Below are 17,889 nucleotides of genomic sequence, written 5' to 3'. Positions count from 1 at the left end.
CTCCAACTCCTTTGTTCACAGTCCGATGCAGCACTGGCTTACAGGATCTTGTAGAACATGTCCTCCCTCATCCTCTTCTTTCTCCTCCTCATCAAGGTCAGGTGTTCTGCTGGCAAGGAGGGGGGCACCCCTCAAGGCCGCCACACCAGAAGCTGCGGATAAAAACACAGATGTACCATTGCATTTACAGTCACAAGAGATAGGAAAAGATAAGTTTCAGTACTCCCTTCCCTTATTCCCATGAACACTTAATAAATGCTTATTGACACTTCAGTTTTGGAGTGCCTCAGCACTATTCTCCATGACCAACCATAGTGAGTATGGCCCAGCAGCGGTGAGGGGGTATGTGTGGACTTTCTATTACATGAAACAATAAAATTTCGGTCCCTCTTCCATGAGTACAAGCATAATGCAATGGCACTGAGCACTGACTCTATTTTCCACAGATGATTTTAGCTGATATCTCACTCCTGAGGGTCACAAGAGCACAGACAACACAGCTGCTACTAGAGTCCCAAACCCACCTTGGGCAACATGCCACAAGCCTTTTTACTGCAATGATGCCAGCCAAAGTCATCACAGAGCGGGGTGGGGAAGTGTCCTGCTGCAAAGGAAGAAATAACGCAGCCATAACTAGAAACCTTTGAGGGTTACAGAATATCTCCATGAAAGCTTCATCAAGATCTCTCAGGAGGACAAATGCACATAAACAAAGTGCTTTGAAACTCCTTTACCCCTGCCTAATCCAACAGGGGAATGAAAAACAGTTGCCAATTCCACCTCTATTTGTTGTACCTCTACCTTTTCTCATACAAATAAAACAATGAAAAGTAGAGATCTTTGTCTTGTTAACTTGGGAATGGGCCAGGCACCATCTTTAAAATTTAAAACATTGTAAGGAAAAATGCATGCACACTTACCCGAGGTCCCCTTCCCTTTCACCAGGCTCATCCATGCTCTCCAGGCAGGACTGACTAAACTGTGGTGCAGTCTCAAACAGGTCCTGGCTCGTACCATAGCCGTTTTTTCCCCACCACTTCTCTTCACCTCCTTCTTCTCACTGTTCATAGCAGGGGTCTCTGTCTTGGGTTCCTCCAAGGAATCCACAGTGGTCTGCAGGGTTCTGGTGGGGTCACCGCCAAGTAGGGTATGCAGTTACTTGTAGAAGTGGCAGATCTGCGATGAAGCACCAGCTCTATTGTTGCACTTCCTGGCCTTGTGGTATCCCTGGAGAAGTTCCTTTGCTTTCGGACAGCACTGCTACTGCTCCCTGTTATACCCCTTTACCTGCATCCCCCATGCAATCTGCTCATAGAGGTCCACGTTTCTAGGACTGGTCCATAGCGGTGCTTGCATAGCCTTTTCTCTCCACAGGCCCAGGAGATCCAATATCTCCCATCTACTCAAAGCAGGAGCAAGTCTAGTGCATGGAGCCAGCGTAGTTGGTTGGGCAGTTGCACATATCAATGGTGAGCTGCTAGGTGTGCTTGCAATCAGGAAAAGGCATTTCAAAAACACTTGGGGGAGGGGGTTTAAAGGGGAATGGGGGAGGAGGCATCCAGGTTCTGTCGCCACTGGATAGTGGAGTTTACCAGAGTAGTCACTGTCGCAGGGAATGCTGCTGGAAGACTGTTAGGGTCAATACAGGTCATGCAGTGTCCACACGCACACTGCATCAACCTCAGTAGGTTGACCATGGCTCTACGCTGTTCAAGGATGTACGTAGTTTTACTGCATCACTGTAGCGGGACACTTACATCGGCCAGAGACAAATTTGAGTGTAGACACATGCACAAATACATCAACACAAGGCAGCTAATGTCAAGCTATCTTTGCAGTGTAGACCAGGCCTGCATCTCTTGCAGAACTGAGTATATTTTGGCAATTTAACCATGAGGTTTGCCATGTTTTTGCTGAACATATATTTATTGTTCATGTGTAGTGGCAAATTTCCTAACTTATATAACTTGCACTTTTTCATTGATCCCTCCTCCTCCCAGGACACTTATTTGCATTGTGAACCAAAAGCCATCAGCATATCAGCTCAAAAATAATAAGTGGTTTTCAGTGAAGAACACAACATGCTCAAGTGGCTGGAACAGGGGACTGGGAGTCAGATGACCTGGATTCTAGTCTTAACTCTACCATTGGCTGACTAATACTTTGCAACCCATCCAGGTTCCAGTCATAACTCAACAACTCTATCATTCCCCCCTTCCCCAACTGGGACCTTAACTGTTCAGTTTCAACCTGGTAAAAATGTCTGCCACTAAGTCCTGACAAATAGAGATTTATATTGGAAATGATGACCAAAAAAAAAAAAAATCAAATGGTATAAACAGCACCATTATAGTACACATCAATGCTTACAAACAGTGGTTAAAGCAGGTAACAACAGGAAGGGAAAGCGCTCACCACCAGCTAATGATGGGGAGCTGTAAGCAAATACTGCTTACCCAAGCTGGGTGGTATGGGGGGAACCTTTCCTCTGCTTATAGCAGAAAAGGGGGGCTTTGTACCTCAGTCCTCATTATTTTAACTCCCTGCTTGCTGACTACATGTATGAAAGTAAAGAGAAAAAACTAAAACATGATTAAGAGAAAATACCTGGTAGAATAAAACAGTTTTTCAGTTAATATCTAATGAGGAACACTTCACTCCTTTAAACATTACTAAGAAGCACGCTAAATATGTTTATACCAAAAACAGTTGGAGACGTGAGCTGTTTGCCTGGGAAAACCATCTTCAAAGTAGCAACTGTTTTCCCAGCTGTGAATACCCTTTTCCTGGGAAATATGTTCATACCATTACAAAAATAATTTTCAAAGGAATGTAAAATTATTCAGGCTAATCTATGCATAGCAGTATTTCAGAGACAGATATTTTTGCACTTTCTTGGATCTGTCTGTTTACAAAAGGCCTAATATTCTTTATAAACTTTACAGTGTCAATGAGACTTCACACTTTTAATAAATAAATAAATGTACTGCGAATTAATTTAGCAAAAGAATTTAGAGGTATTTTTTAAATAACCCTCATTTTCCCTCTCTCAGCACATCTGGACTGATGTACTACTTCCCCCCCCCCGCCCCAAACAAGTGAAGAATGAAATGAAGATAATACTGAAGCATACACTACAGGATCGAGAGTGGTAGTTGATGACTGAGTGAGTGAAGGAAGAGCTGGAACTAGCATCCCTATACAGCAATGCTTCTAAAGGTTTTATATACGAACTGATATGTAGCCACGTATCGGTATCCAGGTAACAGGAACCTCGCCTTGGACCATCTCACTTGCAGTTATAGTCTCTTTCTGTAACAAGCCATGAAAACACTTCTTTTGAAGGTTACAAAATAAGCCTCGTATTAAAGGGAACAGAATAGCAGAAGAATAGGAGAGTTGTAGATGATTTGCAAACAAACTCATTAAGCTCTCACAATGCTTTTAGTATGAATTAGTGAGGTGACAAAGGACTGTATACGCTCTGATCGAGTAGCCTCACCCTGAAAGTATAACCTTAATTGTCTGTCAGATTCATTAAACATGTTCATTACTCTGCCACAGGTAACCTAGGATACCTAATCACTGTTAACATGTTAGATACCACCACATAGGTAACTCTTCAGCCATCTACCAATATCATGCCTAACAGCTTTATTTCCACAGCTCAATGAATATTGCTTTATACATAGATCTTTCCATCATTAAAACAGTGACATTAAACAATTACTTATGGATTTTTTGTTATCTTGCTGCTATTTAATAAAAATAACTCTCCACTGGCCTTTGTAATAACCCCTCAGGAACTTGAAAATAAAAATGTTTTCTTTACTGATTTTGTCCTTTTCCATTTGGGAAATAGATGTCTCACTGTTTGGGCACCTGCATTCTATTCTACTGATTAAAGGGATACCACCACTTGTTTATTCTTCATTGTTTATATTTCCCATATGGAATCTTGAAAATAAAATTCCTTTCCCACTGACTTTGTCTTTATTTGGGGAATCTGTTGATTCCTCCTTCCCCATCCATTTGCAGTGCAGAGGGCAACAACTCCCTTCTGATTCCTAAGAACCTGACCAGATTAGAATAGTGTTATGAGGAGACAAATCTGGGGTCCTACTGTAACATTTAGCATCCTTTTACCTACTTAGAGTAGAATTTGGATTTAAAAGAGGCTGAATGTCTCTTACTCAGTCTCACAAAAGGTTACAATGTTTTCTAGACTAAATTAGGAGCAGAATGAATATGACTTTTTATAGGATCTTAGTTTAAATTTTGAGTCTTGAGTAACGACTGATTACTTCCTGCAAAATTTTCCCTGCTTCTAATGAACCTTATAAATCTTCAAAGAATGTTGGAGAAACATTGTCTTTGCCATCATTAAACTCAAAAGATTAATACATCCTTTGGATACAGCAAGGCCTCTCTTAATAGGACTTCAAGATCCATCAGTGACAATTCAGTCAAATCTTTGTAGTTCCATACCTGCACAATGTAAGTGCCATAGTGTTGCTTTTAGAAGCTGTTCTTGCAGTGGTATGTTGAGCCAGCTAAGAATTAAAGTGGGGGCGGGCAGGGAATCCATAAACATAAGCAACACTTGGATAACTGAAAACAAGCACTTCAAATGCCTCTCACAGAAACATGGCTGGAATAAGAAACAGTACCTTGGGAAGACTTTCAAGGCCAATAGAATGCTTAACAGTATCAAAATCAAATTATACATTGAAGATAAAGAGATAAGAGAACCAGACCTGAAAAATTACAAACACTCAAGAAAACATCTGTAATAATAAAGATCTGCTAGCTCTGACCGTCTGAGCTCGAAAGATGGTTCCTTTCTCTTCCTCTAACCAAGCCAGTGATAATATTTTTCACAAAGTACTAGAAAGGTCCAAAACCGTTCTCCAAAACTTTATTTTCTTACATTGCAATCAATGCTCTTCCCTGAAAACCATTAGGGCCCACGTAATCTCCCTGACGAACCTCTGCAGCTTTCAAACTAAGGAATGAAGAGTAACTTGATTTCATACGCAAGGGGGGATGGCTGATTTCTCTTTCCAAGTGTCTTCAGAACAACTACACAGATTTGGTGTGAAGCTAAGTCACATTTCATGGTAAGCAACTATACATCTTTATGTTAAAAGTGGTAGAGTCACCCCTACAGAAACTGACAAAAGACCACTGAGACAATCTGGGAAAACCTATCTATGTACAACTTACGAATTCTAGTTTGGTTTGTTGAACTGTTTATACCTTTATGTCTTATGACTGTCTTTACTGCATATTGCTGTCTGCACCTCCTGCTAAGGAGCAGGGGAATGGCACCCACAAGTCCATCTTCGAAAGAGACTGTTTTAAGGGTTTTAACTAATGAATAGACCTGGTCCAGGAGAACAACAGGATGGCCGAAGGCTAGGGAAAGCCAGTTTTTTTTCAAGTTCTCTGCAAGAGCCTGCTTTTGGAGAGTGGAAAATCCCCAAACAGCAGAACAAAGAAATCAGGTGTCAGCAAAGCCCTTTAAGAACACAAAGACAGAGGTTGGGGAGGAGACTGGGGCTACGTCTTCACTACGGGGGGGGGGTCGATTTAAGATATGCAAATTCAGCTACGCGAATAGTGTAGCTGAATTCGACGTATCGCAGCCGACTTACCCCGCTGTAAGGAGGGTGGCAAAATCAACCTCCGCGGCTTCCCGTTGACGGCGCTTACTCCCACCTCCGCTGGTGGAGTAAGAGCGTCGATTCGGGGATCGATTGTCGCGTCCCGACGAGACGCGATAATTCGATCCCCGAGAGGTCAATTTCTACCCGCCGATTCAGGCGGGTACTGTAGACCTAGCCTCAGAGAGACACATATGAAGCTTAGCAGAAGAGAGGAACAGAGACATGGGTCTTATCTGTGAAACCAGCCAAGGAAGAAGGAAACTGGAGACACAGGAGAGAAAGCGTCTCATCTGACTCATAGAGTCTATGTGCAGGAAGGGGGAATCCTAGATTCTTCAGAGGGCTCTGACCTAAGCCCAGAGAACACTCTAGAATCATGATGAAATGCCAGCAGGGAAATTCTTGTCTGGATCTATATATATTTTATGCAATCTAAAGTAAAGAGAAAGTTTGTTTAGAAACCCTCACAAAGCCTGTGTGTCCATTTGCTTCACTGTCATAGGACCCTGAAGAGGTGAACGGTAAATCCAGAGCACCCACAAGAATGGAGCTCTGGGAAAGGGTGTGCATAAACTACCAAGAAGCCAGGGAGTGGGGAGGTCTACACTTGTCCCAGGAGAGTTGGACAGCCAGATTGAGAGACCCTCTTTCTGGGAAGGGGTAACAGACATAGAGCTTGTACCCAGGAAGTATGCTGGAGAGGCCAAGGGGAAAGACTGTGCTGCAGCCTACTCAGTCCAAGGAAAGCTTAGGAGTCCACTGGTCTAGTGATTTGGGACCAGCCGCCTTGTGAGTGTCCAGCCAGGAGAGTAACTTGCGTCGCCCCAGGGGCGTGTCTTTTTCACACCCCGGAGCAATGTAAGTTAGATCGACTTAAGCTGTAGTGAAGACCTGCCCACAGAGAAAGAGACACATGGAAACTGTAGCAAGCAAGCTCCCCCCGGCAGTCTGTGGAAGTAACTGGGCTGAATGTAATTTACAAAAATCTACAAGGAAAGATTAAGGTTTAATTAAGAGGAAGTAGGTATAAAAGCCTTTATTGTTTTACCCTTTGCTCTGCATACCATGTACCCTTGGGTGAATAATTAATGTTTTGTTTTGAAGAAGCTGGTTTTGAGTCACTTTAATTAGTCATTGTCACAGGCTACCGGAGGAACAGTGGCTTACTGCTGCCAAACCCAATTGGGCCCTGTCATGTTTATGACAGTTGGGAAATGGGAGCTGCAACCCAGAGAGACAGACTAGGAGCAGTAGGAACACATCGTTGCACCCAGAGAGGTGTGAGGGTAGTGAAACCTGTCCCCAAACGTGTTCATTTAGCTCAGCTAAAAGGAGTCTAAAAGCGCAGCTCTCCCTGTAACTGACAACCTTAAAAAGAGGTCTGATTTTTAAAAAGTGTTGAGCACACCTCTCTTGAAATCTGGCATGCAGAAATTGAGGCACCCAAAATCAGCAGTCACTTTTGAAAATCCTGTGCACTGTTTGTGTATGTATATAAAAAAAGAAGCACATTCGTGGTAAGTGATTTGTGAGTGATCTGGTATTCTGCAGACACACAAAGTAATTGCCACAGAATACACAAATGCTTGTTATAGAAATCTAGGCATTTTTCACATGTATAATGGATAATCATTAGCCATCCAGCTTCTCTGTTTGCCTGGCCCATTCTTGTGAACAAGTGGGAAAAAGGACACACATGATGCAACATGCAATGCTCATGTCATCAAACAATGAACTTAAATCTGGCATATTAAACAATACTGAAATCCTTATGTCAGCAGACTGAAATTTTTCTGTATCGGAGAACTTTAAAAAGCTAATTTTGGGAAAATGGTGCTTTTAAATTACGACTGTCAACCTGGAATGCACAACTTAGAATCCATTTGCCCCATGTCTATTATTTCTATGTTATGTGGCTTGAGGATGACAATTTCAAATTAAAAACAGTTTTAAAATATGATCATATTGATAAATTACAAAAAAAAGAAATAACTGACATGTTCGGGTAAATTAAACACAATAGTAAAATGTGTGGCATTTACTGCTAAATATTTTAATAAAATGGTAACATTATGATAAACTATTAGTAAAAACACAGGACTGAACAAAGACTAAAAACATATACAATATGCTCCTTAACTCCACTACAGAAATGCAAAGTCAGTTAGAATTATAGTTCTAAGAACATTCATGAAAACATTTGCCATTTAATGTAAAAGGAGGAAACAAGTAGATGAAAATCAATAGAACACCAAGATTAGTCTGAAAAGTAAACTTGTTCCAAAGAAGAATGCTTTTGCCTTATGCTAGTAAGTATTTTTGGAACAAATGTCATGAAAGAATGATCAATGTAATACTAAATCCAGTCACTGAAGACACATTTTAACTTGTCCTCCCGCAGCTCTACACGGAAATCAATTAGAGATTTACATTTTCCACTTTGCAGCCTGAAAATGCTCTGCTGGAATAGCTAAAAGTAAATCACGGGTAAATAGTGACTTAATGAACCAGTGAAACCTCTCCAGTGCCAAATGTAGTTGCATCTGTTAGCTTTAAAAGACTAAAAGTATCTTTTGGCTTTTTTTCCATCGCCATAAAAGGTTCCTTATAAGAACCTAGTAAGCAACTATACCCTGTCTGAACCTTTCTGCTTCAAGAATTCAAAAAGTTACAATTACACTTTGAATCAAAGCTACTACATTAAAAGACAGACACACTTCATTACGCTTTATTCAATACTCTTTTGGAATTCTTGGTGACTCCTCCCTCACCCCCTACATTTAGCAAGGTGTCAGCTCTTTATTTTAAAGCAATACTAGATTTAAATTCAAATATAAATATATCAAACTACCTACCTATGTATGAAAATCCTGCATACCGACACTAATGATTTAGCAGGTCTTTCCCCACCGTCTGTTTCTATTGCTCAAATACTATACGGATATCAGAAAAAAATGCTACATTTTGGGGGGGGGGGGGGGGGGAAGAGAAGCCCTAACCTAAACAAAGTAAACCTCCAAGAACAAAACAGAGCGCAAATATAAAAGAAACACTGTAAAAGTGAGATTCCAGGGAAACACCAAGAAAAGAAAAATTCAAAGTTATGAAAAAAAATCACTGACAGCACAGTTTTAAATATAACATAACAGTCATAGAAGATTTGACAAGATTTGGCTTAGAATTAGCGCTTAAGGTTATTAGCAAAGGGTTCACTGTCTTGTTTTTTAAAAAGCTGGAAGGTTTAATATCTTTTAACAACTTCTATTTCAGGGTGTCAAAAAATGAGTTCACAGATTCACACATTAAGACCAGACAATGCCAATATGGTTGCTTTACCTCATATTTCCTACTAAACTTTGCATACCCTCTGACAATGTTTGCTGAACAAAGGTATTACTTTACAATAACCATCATAACTAAATTGGGTATTCCCCAAAATAAGTCCAATAAATAACTGACAAAAATATTCATTAACCATTTTTGAAGCAAAGTGTTAAAATGTATCTCACATTTGTTACTTTCAACAGTAATTTCAAACAGTAAAAATGTGGTTTACTAAGTTATGCTTTCTTGGTATCAACAGTTACAGTTTATAATGCTGATGCCAAAAAATAGCTTAGCATAGGCCTTATATGGTGCTCCATAAAACTAACACTGCATACATATCTAAGCCACCCACTAACTCCTGTAATTCTCATGACTGTTGCGCTTAGTGATGTTCTTAGATAGCATTTAAGGATACTGTTCTTTAATAAATATTTCCCTCCTTCCACCGTGCAACAGCCTATACAATGAGCAGAAACTAACTTTTGTATCTCAACAGTTGATCAGACAAGACATCTAACAGTCCAAAATGGCTCTGCATTCTTAAGGTTTATAAAGCGATACTCAGACTGATGCTTGTGAGCCACAAGTGGCTCTTTAACGTGTCTCCTGTGGCTCTTTGCAGCACGATATTAAAACACTGTGTGATTTAATTATTAACCAAGCAGGATGCTTTTACTATGTTATTAACCAATTGTAGTTGATACAATAATACTTGGTCAGTCATTTCGCTGTGAGAATTAATTTATATATATCTTATATATATAATAAAAATAGTCTGAATTTGTTGCTTCATTTACTATCACGGCTCTTGGGGTAATGCTGATCGCTAATTTGGCTCCTGAACCACTGAGGTCTGAGTTTTACTGGTTTATAAGGTCTGTCTGGGGAGAAGGGTTTGTTTTATACCAGGGGTCGGTAACCTTTCAGAAGTGGTGTGCCAAGTCTTCATTTATTCACTCTAATTTAAGGTTTCGCGTGCCAGTAATACATTTTAATGTTTTTAGAAGGTCTCTGTCTACAAGTCTATAATATATAACTAAACTATTGTTGTATATAAAGTAAACAAGGTTTTTAAAATGTTTAAGAAGCTTCATTTAAAATTAAATTAAAATGCAGAGCCCCCCGGATCGGTGGCCAAGACCCGGGCAGTGAGAGTGCCACTGAAAATCAGCTCACGTGCCGCCTTTGGCGCACATGCCATAGGTTGCCTACCCTGTTTTATACGATGCTAGCTGCGCAGACAGACAGATAGTTAAAATTCTGTTAAATTGCTTTTAGCATTCTCACGCCAAATCACACACAATTTTTTGTCTGAAGAGTTATTTCCACCCAGCTCAAGTTACTTTCCTGTTCATTTTACGGGGCGCTTGAAGGAGGCTAAGGATCCTACTAGATCCCTAAAGTACTTTTGGGATATGTAGTGTGAAGAGAGGAGGAGGATTGTCTCTTCATAATCAAATATCAAGTTTAATTGAAACTATGACTCCCCCTTCCCCTTCCTGACCTATACATTCTACACTCCCTAATTTTGCTTTCAAGAGGTTCCTGTAGAACAGGGGTAGGCAACCTGCGGCACACGAGCTGATTTTCAGTGGCACTCACACTGCCCGGGTCCTGGCCACCGGTCCGGGGGGCTCTGCATTTTAATTTAATTTTAAATGAAGCTTCTTAAACATTTTAAAAACCTTATTTACTTTATAATATATAACTAAACTATTGTTGTATGTAGACTTATAGAAAGATACCTTCTAAAAATGTTAAAATGTATTACTGGCATGTGAAACCTTAAATTACAGTGAATAAATGAAGACTCGGCACACCACTTCTGAAAGGTTGCCGACCCCTGCTGTAGAAGGAAGCAGACGCCTCGCTAAGTCTGTTTGGAGGCAGATCAACTAACTTGAAATCTAGACTGCAAGGTCTTCACAGCTTTTCTGAACCTTATAGGCGCAATACCATAACCTCTATGCTGCAATAGCTGTATTCAGACAAGCTGGGGACATTTACTCACACGTGAAGAAACACGCTCAAAATACTTGTCCCATTTGCTAACTGAGCCTAAATAAAATCTAGCCAAAGATGAACATCCACGAGTTTTACTGTAAATGACAACAAGAAGGGGAATCAGATCAATGCTACTGAAAACCCTGAACTTTAAGCACATGCATAAATGTTTGCAGGATCAGGATTTAAGACTTCAAGAGCTCCTGAGGAAAGGCAGGATTTTTTTTCCTGTTCTCTCATCTACAATATTAATATACTTGACATCTGTTTGGTCAAGCTTTTTAATTGATCTCTGGATCATTTGACTGGCAGGACCTGAATGATTTTACATAGACTTTGCAGATCTATATTTGAATATTTCATTCACGCAAGGTACCCAACTGCAGAGACAACAAACACTAATTGATAAGTGTAAGAACTTGAACTTTGCTGCTTGCCTCTTAAAGTGCCACCAAAGCCATTAGATTTTAATACATGACATTTGAAGTATTGCTTCTCCTCATAATAGCTGAATAGGAATACCATGTTCACATACCATTCCTGTGAGAACAATTCTGCAACTCTGCTTTTGCAAGACACAATTACATGCAGTAGTGCGCTAAAGAAAAGAGTTTCCAGCAGGTGGGGAAAGATTCCTTTTTATTGGAATCTGTTGTTATGCTGTTAAATTCAGTTCCTTTAAAATTAATTTGTAAGTGCTCTATATGTGAAGAGGCTGCTGACACCTTCTGGTCAGTCACAAAGTACAAGTTTCCATGACTGCAGTGAGCACACAAGCATCATTTTTAATGCAACACAATTTTCAAAACAAATCTTTCAAATTTTTCCAAAAATGGTATCTGGGTGCTCAGGATTATGTGTCGTTTTAGGCTATACCTATCTTCCCATCTGATGTTATTCCAGAGAAATCGCAGCCACTTGGTTCCCATTTCACCTTTAGACCCTGACATCTTTCATATTAACACCCTACACAGACGGTGATCATATACTTAGGCCACTGTTACACTCTTTAAAAACAGACATGCCTGGAGAGCAGCTGCCCATAGATCCATTCATATTTTAACTTTGTTTCACCCTGGATGCATCATGGACTCAATCTAATAATGCATTCAGATCCGGTATTGTACCTCTCTATTTCTGTAGTGTTGGGATTACCAACATACCAGCAAACTAAACAAACTGATTCATTCTTGGGCACTTACCTCCAGGTTTTGTTTCTTTTTCTTTGGTTCAGTTTCATGGACTGGTTGTTCCTTTTCTGCCACACGCCGTTTTGATTTTTTCCTCCTTTTTTCTTCCTTCATTTCTGGGTTTCTCGTATTTTTTTCTATTCTGAAATTAGTTGACAGACACAGAAAGATACTTTTCAGCTACAATTCAGTATGAGCTAATTAATGTACAATGCTGGAAAGCAACACTGGAGTGGAGTTAATACAAATTTTTTACCCCAAATCCATTTGTGAAGGAGGTTTTGTCACAATGAATTGCATCAAAATGGCAGTAAATTGTGGAAGTCAAATCACAGAAGAAAGGAGAATAAATATAGAATTTTATCAATTTTTAAAACACCTGCTCCCCAGCCAACTTAGCATCAGTTGGGAGTATTATTTACTACATTTGGGTTTGGTCAAACTTCATATTAGAAAAAGTGTTGAATGTGCAGCTTAATTGGCTCCAATTAGGACTGGGTATTTTGAAAAGTACTAAAATATTATAATTAATAAACAACAACAAATGGGTATGTACAAACAAGTGGTAGGCCTAATTAGTAAACTGGAGAACTCAGTTGTGTTATGTAAAGAACTGCAGATGTTTCACTTTTGGATGATGTGCAAGGGGAAAAATGTGTTTAAATAGAGAATTATTTTGCATTTAATTTCAGACAGCCTGGGGATGGGGAAGGGGGAGAGATTCCAAGATAGCCCTGGATCTGACATCAGACAGACACTGGTCTGGTCCTCATGGATTGCTCTAACTTACATTTGGCAACAACCACATCTATGATGTATTTGTTGCAGCTGACAGCGACTAAAACCTATAGGCATTTCAGCCACACCATCAACCTGAAACATTCAAGGGGCCGTGAAGGAAGATACAGTTGCTGGGTATCTCCAGACCACCTAGGCAATACTCAGCCTGTCTGACTAAATTTCCAGTAAAAGGCTCTACCAGTTCTGCACCAATTTCCATATAGAATAGCATTTCAAAAAGTTACTAATATGTAAGTCTGTAAAAAAGATTTATTTTGTGATTAAGTAGGTATGCTTTAAAAACAAAGAATCAAAAAAATGTTTTCCCAGGGAAAACTAAAAGATTTACTGCAATGGTTTCAGTTTAATCTGGTAGCAACTGTAACTTTAATACAGTGACACACCAACTTTATTTTATGGTCAGCAGCGTGACATGAAGAGAGAAAATATCCAGCCATCCTCAGATAGTCAGCTACTACAATAATTACTAGCGATTTTAATTATACCATGTTTATCAGTCACTTGTTTGTGACGAAGGCTGCTATGTATCCTATGAAGTGCCCATATGGTGAGCAGGCACTAGAAAGGGTGTGGGGGGAAAGGAAGTTTACAGTTGTATGGTATTTAATCACAGACTGACCAGCAAAATCTACTAGCAACACTGACAAAGACCTTAAACGGTTACTCGGTGGGTTACTGTCAGTACACAGGGAGTAAGAGCTGTTGTCACTATAACACAACACACTAGTACTGAGTGTTGGTCAATTACAATACTTCAGGTTTTTTGTACTGACACCTCTAGTCTCATTCTCTCTACATGTGTGCTGCAGGCCAATACACCAGCACCGCTCATCCCCCGGTCCACTGAGCATTCTAACCAGGGACTGATGTGTAATCAGCTTATGCAACCACGAGACGACGGAATAATTTGCTCTTCCAAAATACCACGCAATGCCCTGGAATCTGGATGCTACTGGAGCAGCGCTCCCCTCCTGCTCGGTTAGGAGCTGGGCATTACTGCCGCCGCCCAGATCCAAGGCAGAGAGAGCCTCCTGCGGAGCTACCCAGCGGCGAGGAGGCCACTGCCTGCTGCATGGTCATCCGAAACACAGGAGAGTCGGGTGGGGAAGGGCCCAGTACTGCTCACTCTCAGCATCCCTACCCCATGCCCTTAGTGAGTGCCCCTCACCCTCAGTCACTGTCCCTCCCCCCGGCCCCAGCGGAAGGAATCTCCTCCACAAGGCTCTGCCCCCACCAGGCCCTCCGGGGAGACACCCACACGGCCCCCTCAGGCTGGGGGCAGCCGAGCAGGCTTCCCTCCAGCGACCGCTCCTCGGGGCCTCAGGCGGGGAGCTCTGCCTCACCCCGGGGCTTTCTGCGCCCATAAGAGACTTGGAACAGGAGCCCCCCTCCCCACAGGGGCGCCTACTAAGACTCCCCCAGTCCACTCGCCACGCACCTGTCAGACCCGCCTCAGCACATTTAACTGAGCCCCGGGCTTGGCGCTGCAGACCGCCCCCTCTCTCTCATTGGCTCCCGAAGGCCAGCGAGGGAGCCTCGTTGGATTTCGCTTTGTCAATCACGGGAGTGGCCAATAGAAAGCCATCTTTGTCTTAAACCCGCCTCTATCCCCAGACGTGCGCGCATGTGCGCTCCGAGAGGGCCGGCCCGCGTGCGGGTGGGGTGGGGGCTCACTGTGTTGACATCATCGCTGTGCGCTGAGTCGGTACAGCCGGGCTCTCAGCTTCCGGAGTGGGAGGGGCCCCAGGAACTTGGCTCCTCCCAGCCGTTGGAGTCAGCCGCGTGTCTTCCCCGCAACGCTCCTTTCGTTCCCCCTCCCACCCCACGCCTCCCAAACCACGTGCCACAGAGCTGCCCTGGGGTGGGTGCTGCTGCCTCAGCGCGCACGCTCTCCTGCGGCCCCAGTGACACGTGCCTCTGGCTTAGGCTGCTATTCTTTAGCCTGGAGCCCGTGTTGGGCAATGGACGGGAGATGCTGACTGGACAGTGGCTGGTTTAAGCGCTTCTCTCAGGAGGAGTCGGTACCAAGAAAGAGCAAGTTGCCCTTAATAGGCCTGAAGACCAGCTCTGTATAGTGCATAAGCTTGTCTCTCACACCAATAGAAGTTGGTCCAGTAAAAGATTACCTCACCCACCTTGTCTAGACATATTTACGTGTGCACCCAATCCCTCTTGCTGCAACCTCCCAACCTTAATCAGCCTGCAGCTCTGCCCTACTTGTGTGTGAAGAGAGGAGAGAGCTCACGGAGTCTATAGTTTGTAGTCTAATATTTGCTGCCACCTGGTAAATGATAAAAGTACTGTAGTACATATGTTTCCGTGAACCTTAGGCAAAGTTGTCCATGGGAAGCTATAAGCTTACGATCCACATGTGGACACAGATGCATTTTCATCCATGAAACGCAGCTCTGCCACAGACTCCCTCACAACCAGTGAATATGGAACTGTGAAATTAGCTGTTAAATAAATGCATCAACTCATTTTTAATCTGTAGGTTGTAATATTTGATATTTGAAACCGTTACAGTGTTGGTCAATTGTTTGGCCACACAGGAAACAGAAACAGATGCTGTGGCCTGAGTGAATGAATATATACCTCTTAGGATACTAGTACAAATACTTGTTTACAAACTTTTGCTTTCCATAGATATTCTCCACTATTTATTTATTCACCAATATTTTCTGTTTCCACAATCATTCCTCTCAGGAAGCTCATTTGCTAGAATATAAAACAATACCAAAAGGAGTATGCATTTGTTTTCACATTTGAATAAATGGTCAAGGAACACTTTTTGCCATGGTATGTATATATACTAAATAGAAAAATACAAGATGAGCCCTACCTAGATTATAGGATTATAATATGGTTGAAATACCCAAGGGTGTCATATTCTAGAGTTTCAGGGGGTAGCCATGTTGTATCAGTAAAAACCAGTGAGGAGTCCTTGTGGCACCTTAGAGACTAACAAATTTATTTGGGCATAAGCTTTTGTGGGCTATAACCCACTTCATCAGATGTATGGAGTGGAAAATACAGTAAGCAGGTATAAATATACAGCACGTGGAAGGATGGGAGTGACTGGGTCACTACAAAAAGTAATTTCCCCTCTGTTGATATTCACCCCTTCTTGTCAGCTATTGGGAATGGGCCACATCCACCCTAATTGAATTGGCCTCGTTAGCACTGACCCCTCCCCCCCCCCAACTTGGTAAGGCAACTCCCATCTTTTCATGTGCTGTATAATTTATACCTGTTTACTGTATTTTCCACTCCATATATCTGATGAAGTGGGTTATAGCCCACAAAAGCTTATGCCCAAATAAATGTTAGTCTCTAAGGTGCTACAAGGACTCCCCGTTGGTTTTCATATTCTAGAGTTGTGATTTGAGTAGTAACAAATAATATTTCATTGTGGGTCCTGTTGTGACATCCTGTGGTGAAATGTGGTATTACAGACAATGAAATCACTTCCAATTCAGGTAGATAGTGTCACTTGGTTCCAACATAGAATCAGTTTCTCCACCTATGAAACTGGCTTCCCTAGGGAAGTTTCCCAGGAAAATGGTGAGGAGGAGAGGGTGGAGGATTTTAAATGCATATGGTACCTTTCATCCTGAATGATTAAAGATACTTTGTAAACAAACTGATTATGGAGGCATGGGAGCAACACCCTAATTAGGGTTATAGCAGGATTTCTGTTTAAAGCCAACTTTAAAAATGCTCTAAAATCCATTGGCAGAGGGCCTTGAAAATTGCTGTACCACTTGAAGGCACAGGCCCTGTTGTGGTACAACTCTGAAGGTCATTTGGCCAAACGGGTCCTAAGGTAGCATTTTCCCTCAAAGAGGAATTGACCACCACACCCATCCTATCAAAAGCTACCATTTTCTCTTCATCCACCACATTCTAACTCAGGACTGGGGAAACATATTGCTAGTTTGTAGATATTGGATTGGACAAAAAGGCTGAAAGAGGATTAAGTGCTACAATCGCCCTGACCAACTCCTCAGAACAAGGATCTAAAAGGAGCAGAGTGGACATTGTTTAAAACCAGGAAATGCAATGGTAAGGTGACAATGCCTTGATTACACAATTTTATTCTTGTAACTCCTACATTCTTATAAGGGATCTTAACTCCACTTTTCCTATGCATTCTGAGAATTAAACTCACAGTCTAGAGGGCTACCATAAGTATAGGAGATTGATGATCACCTACACTGTTAGCTTCCCTAGTAATAGAAGTTATTGTGTGTGAACACAACAAATATAGGCATCCCTGTATGCTTCACTGCTGCCTCTGGAGCAAAAGACTACAACTTTTAAAACAGATAAACCATTATTCCTAGTATTGGTTCAGAAGTTTGTGCTGTGAGCCTCCTCTTTCGCAAGCTAAGCAAGATTGAATGTGAACTCATTGTAGCTAGTGGTGATCCAGGAGATAGGAATCTGCCTCTATTAGTTCTAAACCAATGATCCAGCATAATAGTAGAGGGTCACAGGCTGTTAGTGGAAATGGCATTGTTCCAATGAGACATGAAATTGAGGGCCTGACCACCTGGCATCAAATTTAGATAAGTGGCCTGCTTAGAGTCCAGTTCAGGTAGTTACATTCTTTGTCAACACTGATCCCCTTCCAACTCATCTGAAACACTATTTTCAATTCCTAAGCTAAACTGCTATATATTGTTGAAAGTTGGTGACTAGCTACTTAAGGACTTTAGTTTTTCATTTGAAAATGTGGCATAATTTGTTTATAAGAGCACTGCATATGCTATGGGGGGGGGGGAAGGAGAGAGGAGAGAAGACAAAGGATACAAATGCAGCTCTTCCCATCACACTAAGCAAATAAACAAACCTCTCACTCCTCTTATGAGCACAGTGATATTTCCTCTTGCACA

At 41.6% G+C, this 17,889-nt stretch overlaps 1 protein-coding gene across 1 annotated transcript in view; it reads right to left on the bottom strand.

Moving 5' to 3' along the window:
• Positions 1–14,496, bottom strand: part of C10H7orf50 (chromosome 10 C7orf50 homolog) — a 209,526-nt gene extending 195,030 nt beyond the window's left edge. Inside the window, exons 1-2 of the mRNA XM_065412387.1 lie at positions 14,430–14,496; positions 12,203–12,332 (exon numbers count right to left, since the gene is read on the bottom strand). Of these exons, the coding sequence (XP_065268459.1) occupies positions 12,203–12,304 (102 nt within the window). The 5' untranslated portion in view covers positions 12,305–12,332; positions 14,430–14,496. The remainder of the gene's footprint in view (positions 1–12,202; positions 12,333–14,429) is intronic.
• Between the last annotated feature and the right edge of the window lie 3,393 nt (positions 14,497–17,889).

This window comes from Emys orbicularis, chromosome 10 (genome assembly GCF_028017835.1).
Source record: "Emys orbicularis isolate rEmyOrb1 chromosome 10, rEmyOrb1.hap1, whole genome shotgun sequence".
NCBI lineage: Eukaryota > Metazoa > Chordata > Testudines > Emydidae > Emys > Emys orbicularis.
This window is presented reverse-complemented; position numbering and strand designations above follow the sequence as displayed.